The sequence below is a fragment of the Aquarana catesbeiana genome, linkage group LG03 (assembly GCF_042186555.1).
Source record: "Aquarana catesbeiana isolate 2022-GZ linkage group LG03, ASM4218655v1, whole genome shotgun sequence".
Taxonomy (NCBI): Eukaryota; Metazoa; Chordata; class Amphibia; order Anura; family Ranidae; genus Aquarana; species Aquarana catesbeiana.
This window is the reverse complement of record NC_133326.1, coordinates 610531793-610548698: the sequence shown is the minus strand read 5'-3', so window position 1 is coordinate 610548698 and position 16906 is coordinate 610531793. Positions and strand designations below refer to the sequence as shown.

General features: G+C 42.3%; 1 protein-coding gene across 4 annotated transcripts in view; it reads right to left on the bottom strand.

The window, feature by feature from the left end:
• CDCA2 (cell division cycle associated 2) overlaps positions 1–16906 on the bottom strand; it is a 100131-nt gene that overhangs the window by 67955 nt on the left and 15270 nt on the right. For all 4 annotated transcript variants that reach the window (XM_073622233.1, XM_073622230.1, XM_073622229.1 and 1 more), the window contains exons 3-5: positions 11734–11864; positions 10301–10466; positions 8023–8129 (exon numbers count right to left, since the gene is read on the bottom strand). In XM_073622233.1, the coding sequence (XP_073478334.1) occupies positions 8023–8129; positions 10301–10466; positions 11734–11864 (404 nt within the window). The remainder of the gene's footprint in view (positions 1–8022; positions 8130–10300; positions 10467–11733; positions 11865–16906) is intronic.

Genomic DNA, 16906 nt, shown 5'->3' with positions numbered 1-16906 from the left:
GCAGTATCAGAGGGAGTTTAGATACTGTCAGGTTATACTGCTGGATTGGACACTTGCAAACAAAAACTTGTAGGCCAGCCCCAAGATAAACCCTTCTCCACGCAGCATGCCCCAGTTTGTAGCAAGCAGTGTTAAAGTATAGTAGTAGAGTATGAACAGAAACAGAGGCGAGACCTGTGCCCCTCAATGGACTCAGAAAAAAAAAAAAAAAAAAAAAAAAGAAGTTTTACAATACAGTTTTCTTTTCTCATCCATTGAGGGACACAGGAATCCAGATACTGTCAGACTGTCCAAAAATAGGATTTTTAAAACAGCTTAGTTAGTTACTATGTGGGTTATAGGCCACCTTTAGGTGATTGACACTGGCACGCCCTAAGATAAAAAGTGCACTCCCTAAATAACCCCTCCCACTACTGGGAGTATCTCAGTTTTGTAGCAAAGCAATACACGTGTATACCAAAGAAGGGAGGGACCTCTGTGTCCCGTGATGTACTTCAAAGAAAAGGATTTTACAGGTAAGCTGTTTTAAAAATCCTATTTTCTTATCGTGCATCACGGGACACAGAGCCATAGTAGTTACTATGTGGGATGTCCCATAGCAATGCCAACTGAAGGGAAGGAGACACCAAAAAGTAGGGCAATAAGAGACTAGAGGACTAATACTGCAGCCTGCAGTACCCTGGGCCCAAAGGCGATATCCTCATGACCTTTTACATCTATTTGATAGAATCTGGTAAATGTATAGACTGAAGACCAAGTTGCGGCCTTACAGATTTGAGCCATGGAGGCTTGGTGATGCACTACCCAGGAAACACTAAGGCTCCATTCACACTAGCGCGTTTTTTGATGCATTTTGCAGAAATGCACGGGAATTTTTTAACATGGGTTCCTATGGAACATGTTCACATCAATGCTTTTTTGTTTCTCTGCATTTTTGGAAAGGGTCGGGGACTTTTTTTCATGCAAAAAGCAGCGTTTTGCATGTAATGGATTTCAATGGACAAGCATCAAAAACGCAAGTGCACCGTTTTTGCAGCGTTTTTGCCGTTTTTTTTTTTTTTTTTTAATTTTTTTTAAATTTTTTTTTAGACTGTAAAAAAAAAAAAAAAAAAAATTGCAAAACGCAAATCGCGGCAAAATCGCGGCAAAAACGCTGCAAGCATGAAAAAAAAACCTCCAAAAACGCTCAAAAGCAACATGCATAGGTGTGAATCGAGCCTAACAGTCCTAGAGGAGTGCGTTTTGATTTGAGAGGGTGGAATCCACCTCTTTAACCATGAGCTTGAATGATTACTTGTCGAATCTATTTAGAATAGTAGATTTCAATGCTGCCTGTCCTCCTTTAGGACCTACAGGCAACATGAATAAAAACATCCATTTTTCGAATCTGAGCAATCGCCTTTAAGTAGACATTGACCGCACCACATAAAAAAAAAAAAAAAATGTAGTGATTTTTCTTCCATAGAACAGGGTTCTGGAAAAAGGACGGTAGAACAATATCCTGGTTTAGATAAAAACCTGATACTACCTTTGGTAAAAAGTTAGGATGAGGACGCAATACTACCTCATCCTTGTGAACAACAAAATTATGGCTCTTTACAAGAAAGAGCAGCCAATACTGATACCCTTCTTGCAGCAGATATCGTTCCTAGAAAAAATAGTTTCCTTGTCAAAAAAGGACCAAGGGAATATGTCGTATTGGCCCAAAAAAGGCTGTTTTGAAATACCGACAAAACTAAATTCAAGTCCCAGGGGTTACTTAACCGGAGATTAAGCCGAGTTACCCCCTGAATAAAGTTATGGACCAAAGAGTGTGAAGCAAGCGGTCGTTGAAATAATACCGATAAGGCCGAGACCTGTCCATAGAAAGCACTCAAGGCCAGCTTTATTTCTGTGCAGAAAAAAAAAAATCAAGGACTCTACCTAGACTTATTTCCTGGGGTGCAGCTCCTGGTTTCACACCAGGAGACATAAGTTTCCCAGACTCCATAATATATAACTATGGAGGCTGGCTCTGCATAAACTAAGGTAGAAAACTATCGAACCCGACAGCCCACGCTTCTTCAGAGCGTGAGCCTCAATAGCCAAACTGTTAAATTTATCGTTTGTAAAGTAGGATGGAACTTCGGACCCAGCAAGAGAAGGTCTGGCCGCGAAGGTAGGGTCCATGGGTTCTTACTGCCATCTCTACGATCTCTGCATACCAAGATTTCCTGGACCCCACTGGGGTTACAAGAATCAACGACTGCTTGATCCTGTGAAGAAGTTGTGGATGCAGGAAGAATAGGAGGGAATGCACAAATCAGTGAGAACCAATTCCACGGGAATAGCAAGGCATCCATTCTGCATGCTAGCGGATCCTTTGTTCTTGACACAAAGTTGTCAATCTTATTTGTTGATCCTGGACGCACAGATCTAGGTCTTGGATTCCCCATCCTTGACATATTGACAGGAAGATATCGAGATGAATTAACCATTCTCCCAGGTAAAACTGCTGGCGACTCAAGTAGTCCGCCTGCCAATTTTCTATTCTTAGAATGAAAACTGCAGATAGGATAAGCTTCACCTTTCTCTGGGCCGCACAACTTCTTGTGCCCCCTTGGTGATTAATATAGGTCATTGCTGTGGCAGAAACGGATTGACTCCTAGCAGGACAATACCTTAAACTGAACTATCAGGCCTCAGAACCAAGTGTTCTGCCTGGATATTAAAAGGTTAATGGGCAAGGCCATTTCTGATCTAGGCCACTTCTCCTGGACAGCTGTCTCTTTCGGGACTGTCCCCCAATCTAAACAAAAAAAGAAGGTTGGCATGTGTTGATACTATTTCCCAGGTAACTGAAAAAAGGATTTTCCCCTTCGCAGATTTTTGGATGTTAACCATAAACTGAGGCTCCGGCGCACTCAACACCTGGTATTTACAGGTGGTCTTTCATCTGGGTACTAATCAGGCCCGACCCTGCTTAGTCTCCAAGATCTGACTAAATCGAATGCTATCAGGGTGATGTGGCCGTAGGCTTTGGAGTCAGACACAATGGGAATATAGAGCTTGAAGTCTCTGTTTCAAGCCGATAGGATACTGCTTTGCAGCAGTCTAGAATGAGACTGAGCATAAAGAACAGCCTCGAATGAAGCCACCATCTTTCCCGACAACCTCACACAAAGTTGAATAGGAGAAAAAACATCTTGCTTCGACTACCTAGATCAGACCTTTATGGTGCTGATCTTAGCCTGGGGTACGAAAACCCTTTTCTGGATGTACCTATGATTAGACCCAAGTATTTTCTTCATGTTTTAAAGAAGATTCCTTCTAGGTTGAGAATCCGACCTAGATATTCCAGGTAGACAAATGTGGTGACCATACTTTTGGTCTAAGCGGGCTACAGACTGGTCTAACAAGAACAGATCGACTAGGTAAACCATAATAATTATACCTTGGGCCCTCAATCTGGCTAGAAAAGGAGCCAGAACCCTGTACTCGAGGTGTAGCAGCCAGATCGGAAAGCAGAGCTACACACTGAAAAAGAAGAGCAAGAAAATAGGCATATGGAGATATGCATCTTCATGCAAAAAAGGGGGAGATTATATTTAGCATTTGAATTTTAGATTTTTGAGATCTAGAATGTCCATTTGGATTTAACCAAATCCCAATCTCTGCTCTTACATGGGGCCACCATGAACACTTTTTGCCAAAATATGGTCCAATGCTAGAGAGAAAGATTTATTTTTCTCTGGATCCTTAGGAACAATTGATCTGAGAAAACGAGGAGACAAACTCTTGGAACTCCAGTTTGTACGTTGGAGCTATTGAGGAAGTCCCCTATTCGTCTTGACATTGCTTCCGCCAGATCCTTGAGAACTGTAGAAGAATTCTCCCTATTGAGCAAGCAGGGCCTCCTCAAAAGGAGGCTACAGTATCTTGTAGGCTTCCTCCCTGAAGACCTCTTATGTTCTTGGTGTTAACCCTGAGGATTACCCTTTGAACCTGACGGCGGAGGCCGTCGTGACTGCCTGGAGGCTGATGCCCCTGGCACAGAAGAAGAAACTTTAAAATAAAAAAACACAATTAGTCCTTCATTTAAAATGCAAAAGGGGTATCTTTCTTTTGCTAGAAATTATTTGGATATATCCAAAATATCACCAGATAGCTGTCTTACCGCAAAAGGGAAGACTAGCCAGGAGCTTCTTGCATGACGCTTAGCGAAAGCGCAATCTGTCATAGCAACTATTGCAAACATAAAGCTGCCTCCTGGTCCTGCTGAGCAGGATAACTTTAAAACACATGTTAAAACTGGTTTCTCAACAATTAACCAATTACTGTCAGCGCAGGCTGAGACACTCAACCTGCCAGAGAAAAAAAAAAAGTGTTTCTTTTTTTTCTTCAATAGAAATTCCAAACTTTTATACATTGGATCCCTAAGTATTTGAGTAATGTATGCCGGACAAGTCAAACTTACCCACAAAGGATACAGTAGCGTTAATTGCTGGTATAACCCAGCTTAGTGAATTTTCTCTACCATAGGATAAAGTGTGAAAACTTTTAGAATGGAAAATAATGCTCATCTGGGTGATCCTCCAGGAAAAAAAAAAAATTCCCAACAAAGAATGGACAGGAAAAAGCATGCACAACTTGAGGCTTTAGCGAACCCTAATACTCAGTTAAGGGTACATAAATGTGGAGCGGATTGTACCATCTATCATACAGATTAAAAAGCTGAACCTCCCGCAATTGACACCTCAGAAGAGGAGTCATCAGCCTCACCACGGTCCCCTGAGGGAATAGTCTTCTCCTGCCCATAGTTTCTCAGTCTGAGGGTCTTAGGAAATTGGAAGAGAACCTGTCACATCTTGACCACTCTGGGATGCGATTAAGGTCGCTAAACTTCTTTTAAAAACCTGCCATGGCTGAGGAAAAAAAAGAGTAAAATGAACAGGGGCTGCAGTGTTGAAAACAGTTGCAAACATTTCATGGCCCCAATACTCACTCTGACTAGCCAACCCCTCTGGGGGGGGGGGTGCCATTTGAAGAGTAGGCTTTCCAGAGCTTGAGGTAGACCCTTTTAGCTCCTTTTTGGGGGGTGTTTCAACCCCCCTCTTCTGAATATAGCCCGATGCACAAAGCAGAGGTGCTACCAGAAGAAATCACATCCATTGCTTGAGCAATAGTCAGCCACTGCCGCTACTATTAACGCTCAGCCTGATGCAATAGTAAAAAAAAAAAAGAATGCTTGTGTCACCAACCTCTTACATGCCCCCCTACGCTCTTGTGTACCTCTGCAGCTTGCAGCAATAATACTAGTGCTTTTTAAAAAAAAAAAAAAAAAAACGAAAAAAAAACAAACACTCTTTCCTGCGCTGGACATTGAAGGACGCCAACGCCGCGCTAAGCCCCGTCCCCTCCGGCCCACCTCCTCTCTTTCAAATATAAAAAAAGCGTTTACCCTGGCGAGCGCGGGCCTCTGATCCTATGGGATCTTACAGAGAGGGGAGAAAATGGCGAGGAGAGCCTGGAAGCCGCCGAGTAGTGCAGTGTGCCGCTCTTTTTTTTTTTTTTTCTTTTAGTGCTTCTTCCTCTTGAAGAGGGGTAGCAAATGGCACCGGTGGGGGGCGTCTGGTGGGGAGGAAAACCCCCCCTAGACTTACCGGAGGTCTGCTGCTGGCTGGAGGAAATTGAAGCTGCTGTCTCGGACACATAGTGAGCTCTCTGAGGAAGCGTGAGAAGGTATGTGCTCTATACAGCCACCAGTGGTGACACATAAGCATGATGACATTTACTAGCTTAAAGGAGACATTCATAAGAAAATTCAAAAATTTCTTAGAAAAACTCCACTTACCTTTCCTGCCGCAGGGTTTTCTGTGGTAAAACCAACAGACCCCATCTTCACCCTTCATGGTGGGTCCTGTTAAACCTTCAGGAGCTGGGGATCCTCGAGAAAACCCACAACTCTGGACCTGTAATAGCACCACCGCCAGTAAAAAAAAACTTTATGGCCTTACTACCAAAAAGTACTGGATCCCGGGGTCCAGCTCTCTAAAAAGAGAAGCGTTTACAGGCAAGACCTTGTTTCTTCGGACACGAGGCCAGGGTACCATTCAATTCGGCCCAAAAGACACTTTGAATGGATCCGGCTGCATGGCTAGCCCCAGCAAGGATTGCTCCAATGGAGCTCAGCACAGCACATCTTTACTCGTGACCAACACCTTAAACACTGGCAAAAAAACTGAGGTGCTCCCAGTAGTGAGAGAGGTTATATAGGGAGTGCACTTTAAAGTCCTAAGGGCGTGCCAGTGTCCATCACCTGAAGGTGGCCTATAACCCACATAGTAACTACAATGGCTCTGTGTCCCGTGATGTACGGTAAGAAAGCAGTCCAACTGAAGGGTGGGCAACACCGCAGAAAACCACCAAACAGGCCAAAGAGATTTGAGGACTGCCTGTAGCACAGGAACCAGGCTCTAAATCTGCACCAGAGGAAGCCATGTTTCATACCAACAGGATTATAGGAAGGACAAAGAATCAACCTGATGCTCAAGACCTAAAAGTAGGTCACCACCAGAGGCAATTACTGCACAAGAAAAGGGCACTGAACCTGAACTAGCAAAAAGTTGATCAACCAAAAACCTACCTAACAAGTCAAACCATAACTAGTTCCTGTGAAGGATAAAAAAAAATAAATAAAAAACAAAAAAAACGACCCACATGATATACTAAAGCAAAGGAAGAAAAAAAAAAGAAAAAAAACACACAAACAACTGGGGACAAATCCTAATACAGGTTCTGGGATCAAAAATGTCCAAGTCAAAAATGGCAGCCAATTTAATTGGAAAGGCCCGAGGCCTTTGCATCCCTGACATTCTAGGGGACAAAAACTCAGTGACCAAAGAGGTTGTCTGACCAGACAACCAATCTCATTAGGCAAGACTTACCAGGAAAAACCCTGTATATGGGCAAAAGCACTACAAGGCAATACATACCCCACAAAAGGTTTTGGATTAAGTCCCAAGTTTCCCAGGAGGAGATATCTTGGAGCTAGCCCACAATTTTTTTTTTTACGTTTAGTATAAAATGGGGAAAGGTTAGTTTTTACAGCTATCTGGACTCAATTAGAAAGACTTCCCCTCACTTTTACCAGACAGGAAGTGAGGGAAAAAAAAAAATCGAAAAAAACAGGGAAGCTGACAAAAATTAAATAGCTGACAAGGGTTCTACTATATTTCCTACTTAACTATTAAAGAAAATAAATAAATAAATAAATCGCTGTTAGAGGTTTTCCCTAACTTCCTGTTCTGGAACAACTGACCAAACCAGGACGTAAACAGACTTCTACCAGCAAGAAAACCTGACAGGAGTTCTAATGCTTTCCCACTTTATCCAAAACAAAAACAAAAGCATTCAGGCTATAGATACAATTTTGATAATTTAGGGTCTTTATCTTGGTTTAGAAAAAGATAGAGATTTAAAGTGTGATGTGAAACTGGACTACCCCCACTAGGAATGTGGGTGAAATAAGAGTACACAAATGATCTGTCTGCTAAGGACATCTTGCATTGTAATGCCCCGTACACACAATCGGACTTTGTTCGGACATTCCGACAACGAAATCCTAGGATTTTTTCCGACGGATGTTGGCTCAAACTTGTCTTGCATACACACGGTCACACAAAGTTGTTGGAAAATCCGATAGTTCTAAACGCGGTGACATAAAACACGTACGTCGGGACTATAAACGGGGCAGTGGCCAATAGCTTTCATCTCTTTATTTATTCTGAGCATGCGTGGCACTTTGTCCGTCGGATTTGTGTACACACGATCGGAATTTTCGACAACGGATTCTGTTTTCGGAAAATTTTATATCCTGCTCTCAAACTTTGTGTGTCGGAAAATCCGATGGAAAATGTGTGATGGAGCCTACACACGGTCAGAATTTCCGATAACAAGGTCCTATCACACATTTTCCATCGGAAAATCCGACCGTGTGTACAGGGCATAACTCTGCAGCACTTTGGTTGACCAACAGCATACCTGAGTGGCCATCGGTGGTTGTGTGGATATCAAAGGTACCTCAGGAAGCGAATTAACACACACTCTCTTCCTCTTGACTGGCAGTTCAGGTTTTTCGCACATGTTACCTGGAAAACCATAAGAGGATAGAAACTTTTTACATGCAGACTTGAAAAGTTACTGATTGGTAATAAGAAAAAGGGGAAAAAAAACAGAAGACATACTGTATGCCTGATCCATTACCTGCTTTTATTAAAAGTGTATACAAAACACAAAATCAAAAAGTATTTAGTACATCTCTGCAATACATCCACAGTTCCCCACATTTAGCCCTTTAACCATGCTGCAAATACAAAAAAAATAAGTTATTTGCCAGAAATATAGTGCTTTCCTGTATTGCCGTTTGAGCTGACAAAGTGTTTTTTTAAAGCGGAGTGCCATTAAAAAGTGGAACTTCCCCTTTTTTGTCTCCACCTCCACATTTGGCACCTTTTGGGGAGGGGGGGGGGGGGGTAACGGGACGGACATGTACCTGTTTGACAGGTCCCCTTTCCCCACTTCTGGAGACTACGCCATCCCTCGGAAGTTCGACCCCCCTTTTTTCCCCTCCTCCGCTGGGCCAATTTGAAAGCGCAATGTCGGTTTCCCTTATAAGGAATGCCGGAGCCTGCACCCAACAGCCGATCCAAAAATCGTCTGGGGTGCCGACATTGTGGGAACCCTGGACAGGTAAGTGTCCTAATATTCAAAGTCAGCAGCTAACTACAGCATTTAATTTTTTGGGGGGGGGCAGCGGAACACAGCTTTAAGCTCTGAAATCCCAATCACAATGTCTTCCCTCATTGCCACAATCCTTCCACTGGCTACAGTTAGCGTTCAACCAACAATTTACCACCCAGCTCCCCAGCTCTTTCAATTTTTTAATCAAAGTTTGTTGAACTGTGTGGTGCTAACAGGGCCACCCAAGGCCCAAAGTTTTGCATATAATCATCAGGAATCCGCAGAAATTCAATTCATGTATGGCCAGAGTAAAAGTGTTCTTGAACAAGTTGTGCTTCCTGGATTACAATACTGGTTGAACAGAATTTAAATCTTTTGGCTGTTAAAACAATTTCCACTAGGCATTTATCTGGAGGTCCTAGTAGATGATAGACTCACCAATGGCATGCAATACCAAGCTGCTGCAAGCAAAGCCAGCAGAATACAGGGGGTCCCCGGGTTACAAACAAGACAGGGACTTTAGGTTTGTTCTTAAGTTGAATCTGTTTGTAAGTCGGAACAGGTAAATTTTTTAAGTGTAGCTCCAGCCAAAAAAACTATTTTTAAGTTTTTTAGATAGCATAGAGAAGGGTTATCACCCCTGTAACATTTGTTTTGCGGTCTGTGCCCCTGTTCAGAAGATTTCACATCACTTTCTGTCCCAATGACAATTGGATTTTGAAAATTTGGGGACACCTTTTCCCCATATTAACTCTTACAGGAGAGAATTTCCCTTCCTAGGGGTAGATTTCCTCTCACTTCCTGTTGCCTCCCTCCGTTTGTAAGTAGGAGTCGTTTGTAAGTCGGATGTTTGTAAGTAGGGGACCCCCTGTATCAGCATGCATTAAAAAAGGGATTCACTCCAGAGATAAAATGATCATTCTCCCGCTCTACAAGACTCTGGTCTGGTTGCATCTTGAGTATGCTGTCCAGTTCTGGGCTCCAGTCCTCAGGAAGGATGTGCTGGAACTGGGGAGAATCCAGAGAAGGGCAACAAAGCTAATAAAGGGACTGGAAAATCTCAGCTATGGGGAAAGACTACAAGCATTGAAATTATGCTCTCAGGAGAGAAGACGCTTGAGAGGGGATATGATAGCGATGTACAAATACCGTAGTGGTGACCCTAGCATAGGGAAAAACTTTTCAGTGAAGGAGTTTAAAAAGACACACGGCCAATCACTGAGATTGGAAGAGAAGCGGTTTAACCTTAATCTGGGTAGAGGGTTCTTTATTGTCAGAGCGGTAAAGATGTGGAATTATTTTCCACAAGCAGTAGTATCAGCAGGGAGTGTCAATAGTTTCTATAAAAACTATTAGATGGGCATTTTAACGATCACAATATATAGGGATATACGATTATTGAGATACGCACTCACACAGGTTGGACTGGTGTCTGTTTTCAGCCTAACCGACTATGTAACTATGCTTGTCTTCAATATTTTATATGAAACAATTCTCATAAGTCAGTCTATGCTAAAATGATGATCAAACTGATTATTCTGATGTGGCAATAGACCTATAATCACATTCATTCATTTACCATAGCTTTTTCTTCCCAAGGTGTTGCACTTTGTTTCTTCTTCCTCCTCAGAGAATCCTGGAAATGGAAGTTTTCCTTCACTTTCCTCAACAGCTTGGAAAGCATTTCGAAAGGAGGACATTTTTTCTTTTAGTATTGAATTCCGTGGAGATATAAAGGGATTGGACTGTAAAAAAGTTGAGAACAAAAGCTGCTATTACTACTAATGTGATAGAAAAAAAAAAAAAAAAAAAGAGCCCATCTCACAGGTCCTACAATAATAAATAGGCCAATAATTGCTTAAGAATGAGAAATCCTTCTACATAGCTTCATACAGATGTGTTTAACACCTGTACTTCTCTGTGGTTTACCATGACCGAGCGGACTATAGCTATGGTCACACAGACATGACCAGGCCACCCTGGGTGCTGGTTCTCCTCTAGCGGGGAATCACTGTTCTTTAACCACTCCAGCCTCGGAAGTTCTTACCCCCTTAATGACCAGGCCATTTTTTTGCGATACGGCACTGCGTTATTTTAACTGACAATTGCATGGTCGTGCAACCCTGTACCCAAAATAAAAATTGATGTCCTTTCCCCCCCCCCACAGAGCTTTCTTTTGGTGGTATTTGATCACCTCTGCGGTTTATATTTTTTGCGCCATAAACAAGAAAAGGCTGACAATTTTGAAAAAAAAAAATAGAAATAAAAAAAAAATTAATTTCTTCATCATCAATTTAAGCCAATATGTATTCTTCTACGTAGTTTGGTAAAACTATGGTAAAAAAAAAATCCCAATAAGCGTATATTAATTGGTTTGCGCAAAAGTTATAGCATCTACAAACGATGGGATAGATTTATGGACTTTTTTTGTATTGTGTTTACCGGTAATGGCAGCGATCTTTAGAGGGAGTGCGACATTGCGGTGGACAAATCTGACCCTAGGTGCCACTTTTTAGGAACCAGCGACACCAATACAGTGATCAGTGCTAAAAAATTATGCATGGTTACTGTATAAATGACACTGGCAGGGAAGGGGTTAACATCAGGGGTGATCAAAGGGTTAAGTGGGAGTGTTTTCTAACTGTTTGAGGGATGGACAGACAGGAAAGAACACAGCGTTCCTGCCTACAAGGAACAGAAGATCTCTGTACTTCCAGGTCAGAACGGGGATCCCGTTTATTGGCTTCCTCTGTGCAGTCGGCGCACGTGTGTCCACAGTAACTATTGCACGAAATGATGTACAGGTGTTTCGTGCAATAGAGCCGCTCCACCGCTGTATATATGCGATGGGCGGTCTTTAAGTGGTTAAAGCACCTGAGAAATTCACCTGCAGTGAATGTTTGTTGAATGTCAGATTAACTGCTTTTGATAAATATACCCCTTGGTGTCTCCAAAACTATATTAGAGTTTTTGCAGCTGTTGCATATTACAGAGAGTAAAATGACTGTTTACCAGAGGCTCAGGACTAGTCTTCTTGCTTCTCTGCAGTGCAATTTGGCGAATCAGAAAGTTCATTTCAGGTGATCCGCGGACACCGATTGTAGATCTACGCCTGTGTTTGTGCAGAGTTCTGGGGGATTTTCCTAAAAACGGGAAGGAATTGACAGATCAATTAGAAAACGAAAAAGAAAAAAGTTGAAGTTGAATTTTAAATGTTGTATATGTTAACCACTTGACCTCCGGAAGATTTATCCCCTTCAAGACCAAGTCACTTTATGTGGTACGGCACCACGTTACTTTAACTGACAATTGCGCAGTCATGCAACGCTGTACACAGATGAAAATTGATGTCATTTTTTCCCCACAAATTGAGCTTTCTTTTGGTGGTATTTGATCACCACTGGTAAGAAAAAAAAAAAAAAAAAAAAATCCCCAAAAAGTGTATATTGATTGGTTTGTGCAAAAGTTATAGCATCTACAAACTATGGAATATATACTGGTTACATATATTATATATGCTGGCAGACATCTCTCTCTCTTTGTATAATGTAAAGTAGTGAGTGTATAGCTTGCTGTCCCCTCAAAATAACTCAACACACAGCCATTAATGTCTAAACCATTGGCAACAAAAGTGAGTACACCCCTAAGTGAAAATGTGAAAATTGGGCCCAAAGTTCAACCCTCTTGGGCATGGAGTTTACCAGAGTTTCACAGGTTGCCACTGGAGTCCTCTTCCACTCCTCCATGATGACATCATGGAGCTGGTGGATGTTAGAGACCTTGCGCTCCTCCACCTGCTCCACAGTGGAACCTATCCTGTTAAACCGCTGTATGGTCTTGGCCACCATGCTGCAACTCAGTTTCAGGGTCTTAGCAATCTTCTTATAGCCTAGGCCATCTTTATGTAAAGCAACAAATTATTTTTCAGATCCTCAGAGTACTTTGCCATGAGGTGCCATGTTGAACTTCCAGCGACCAGTATGAGAGAGTGAGAGCGATAACACCAAAATGTAACACACCTGCTCTCCATTCACACCGGAGACCTTGTAACACTAACGAGTCACATGACACCGGGGAGGGAAAATAGCCAATTGGGCCCAATTTGGACATTTTCACTTAGGGGTGTACAAACTTTTATTGCCAGTGGTTTAGACAATAATGGCGGTGTGTTGAGTTATTTTGAGGGGACAGCAAATTTACACTGTTATACAAGCTGTACACTCACTACTTTACTTTATAGCAAAGTGTCATTTCTTCAGTGTTGTCACATGAAAAGGTAGAAAATATTTACAAAACTGAGGGGTGTACTCACTTTTGTGAGAGATAGAACATATATACATACATACACACACACACACACACACACACAATGGCCGCCCGGTAGCAAAATGTCTGCTATGGGCAGTCGGAAATAGTTAAAGAAGACCTATAGGATAATAAAATTTAAGTTAGAGTTACCAGCAACTTTTTCTTCCAGTACAGGCAGTCCCTGAGTTACGAACCTCCAACTTACGAATGACTCCTACTTACGAACGTGAGGCGGCATGATGTTCTGCGCATGCGCGGCCACCTTGACGGCGGGCACCTTGGAAAACGAACATATCCGACTTAAGAACAAACCGGCAGTCCCTAACCCGTTCCTAACTCGGGGACTGCCTGTAGTCTTTCAGGACAGCACCTGAGAGATCGTAGCTTCTCCCACCAGGAAATACTTCACCACCAAAACGTTAAAAAGGAGGCTTCTCCCCACAGATCCTCAAGCTGTAGTAGAGTAACTCCGGCCAAGCTAAAACACATAAGCACAACAGAGTATAATAAAGCACAAAGGCTGGCAATCACTGCTGTTCTAAAAGAGAACTGGAAAACAAGTTACCAGTAGGTCTAACTTGAATTTTCCTAAATTTCTTTCAGGACAGCACCTGACAGAATAAACAAGAACTTACCAATCTTATGGAGGGACAACATCTTGCAAAACCAAAGGCCTGATCCCTTGCTGACAATAGATGCGATCTGTAATGGTGAACAGTGGATAACCATGTTGCCGCTTTGGAGTTTTGTTCCAGACTGGCACCAGCCCCTTCTTGCCCAGGTGGCTACCAAAGCTCTAGCAGAGCGAGCTTGAACCCCCAACATTGGGACCAAATCTATCCAGACAACACTGCTCTTCTCATGTCCAAGGATAAAAAACATTTTTTTCAAATGGTGTCAATAGAAGCAACTTTCTGAAGAAAACACAAATCTGCTTTTAAAATAATCCTATCCGGGGAGAAAGGACAAAAAAAGGCTACCCAATAGAGCATGCCATTTGCCGATTCTGCATGCGGAAGTTACCGCCATCAGAAGAACTGTCTGTTTACCTTACCTTAACTGTCTTTAAGGTAAGGTAAATTCAGAGTTGCTGAATCTAACGATTAAAAAAGATCTTTTGTTAGAGCCAAAACTACTGACAGATCCCATTTTGGGTAGACCAACTGGCACAAGTCTTGACTGAGCTAGGGCCTTACGATGAAAGATTCAGATGAAATAGAAGTCTCCAAAAACACCTCTAAAGCAACTACTTGCACCTTGAGGGTGCTAACTGGCAGACCCATCTGCACCTTCTTCTAAAAATTCCAGAACAGAGGAAAGGTCTTCCGAGGATTAGAATACACACACAGGCGTTGATTTACTAAAACTGGAGCAGCTGTGCATGGTAGTCAATCAGCTTCCATTTTTTTTTGTCAAAGCCTAATAGAACAAGCTGAAGTTAGACAAACCCTGAAGCAGCAAAAGGTGGACTGCTGATACAGATGCAGTGGAATTCTGCCAAAACTAAGGATCTCCTCTGCCAACACTTGCAGAGCTCTGCTTTTTGTGTCTCCTTGACTGTTGATATAGGCCAGGATCTCTATGGCAGCAGATCCATTCTCTTGTCCATTGACCATGCCCTCAAAAAAAAACTAAATCTGTACTTTTGACTTCGGAAAAAGCCATGTCTAGCTTACACATTTTATTCCATATGGCTGCTGGGTTTTGGTTAAAAAGGAATCTCCTCTTATAAAGCTATTGAAAAAAAAAAATTAAAAAAGATTTTCCTTTCTGCATCCTGGCATTCTTTTTCCATATTCAGAAATGAGAGGATGAACCGCAAATACTCACCCCTTAGGTCCATCAAGACCTAAGTTCATAAGGTCGTGTAAGGATAAATCTTTTTTCTCTTCCTCAATGCCTAGCATAGTATGCCTTAAGACCGTCCACTTCAAGTGATAATTTATATTTAGAAGCTGAAAAACCTTCATTATTAGCCACCTCCTCCTCCTCCTCATCTGAATCAACGGATATGAAGGGTGAATGTACTTTCTGCAAGGAAGATCCCTCAGGCTCTGCACTAAGGCTCCATTCGCACTTGTACGAGTCCAAAGTTGCATCGACTTTGGAGTGCAACTTCGGATGGGTGCAACTTGGATTCGACTTTGGCTTTGACCAGTGATTATGGACAACTGTTGCACACAAGTTGCATTGTATAAAATTCAGGTACAACTCATGCAACTTCAGCTCCCATCTCTCCACAGTGACTCACTTGTTGACTCACTCCTGCTTACTTAATCCGTCCAGCCCAGGTGATCTCTGCCTTCGCCTGGTCAACATCACAGAGACTCTCTCATTTTTTTTGATAATTTCTTCCTTTTCCAAAAAATTGCAACTTCAAAAAACTTGCCATACCTCTTACTAAATACCTCAGACTGTCTACTTTTCAAAAAGGAGTCATTTGTACTGTCCTGGCATTTTGGGGCCTCAAGATAGGCCGTCAGTACATGAGGTTTGATCAATTTTCAGATGTATACCATAGTTTGTGGACTCTGACTTTCCTATAGACTAAATAAACTACACCGATTTGGGTTATTTTCAAAGAAATGTAGCAGAATACACTTGGACCTAAATTTATCAAGAAAGATTTGCAAAATTTTAAAAAACAGAAACAAAGAAAAACACATTTTGTTTCAAAATTTTTAGATTATCATTTATTTAGCAAAAAGTAAAAAAAACCCAGTGGTGATTAAATACCACCAAAAGAAAAGTCAATTTGTGCGAACAAAATTATAAAAATTTAGTTCGGGTACAGTGTTGCCACGCAATTGTCAGTGTGTTACAGCGCTGAAAGCTGAAAATTGGCCTGGGCAGGAAGGAGGTAAAAGTGCCTGGTATTCAAGTGGTAAAGCATGAACAACAGCACAGTGCTTTTGCTGTGTAATTTGTCTCTTTCTATCATCTAAAAGAACTGGTAGATCCTGCCCTTCCCTCTGTAAACTGACCACATTCATCATGGCTACTGATCCAGGATACTGTAGTCCGTTTACGTGCCCCTGTCATCCTGCTGTCTCTCCTCTCACTCCCCCCTCCCTTCCTGCCAGCTAGTGTCATGCCGATCTCCTCCCCTCCTGCTGCAAAAATAACTTATTTTCATACAATCCCGTGTTAGATAAAGTTATGTGCTCCAGTGTATGTTCTTTATAAAAAAAAAAATATGCCTCTTTATACCTCATTTCAAAGCGCCGCTCGCATGACCACCTGCCGCTCTCCTCCCGATTGACCTCAGCAGGGGGATTCTCAGCCCCTCCCGCTGTATGTGTCAGATTGGGAGTGGAGAGCAGTGGGCGGTCCTGTGAGTGCACTCTGAAATAAGGTATAAAAGTCTTTTTTTTTTTTATAAATAACATAATGGAGCATGTAAATTTATCCAACACAGGGGACTGTATGAAGATAAAGGGGCTTTAAGACCACTTTAAATACCACCAAAAGAAAGCACGGTCTAAAAAAATTATATAAAATTTGTGTAGCGTGTTCCATGACCAGGTAAAGTTAGGTTCACGCTGTAGTGAGTCTGGGAAAGCGGTTAAGTCACACCCATTCTCCAACTGGCAGGCAAAAATGCACTGCTCTTTAGCAGACGCACAGGGTTGCCATTGATGAGGTTGCAAACTCCGGCTAAAAAACCCCAAAAAAACAAACCTGTAAGACAAAAGGCATAATGAGCTAGTATGCATCGCATACTAGCTCATTATGAAATATCTTAGAACGCCACCCGCACATCGCTGGGACGGGTGACATTTTCCCCGGAGGGCCTCCTGGGATCGCGGGCTCCGGCGCTGTGATTGGCCTGAGCCGCGATTACATACATAGTTAGCAAGGTTGAATAAAGACACCA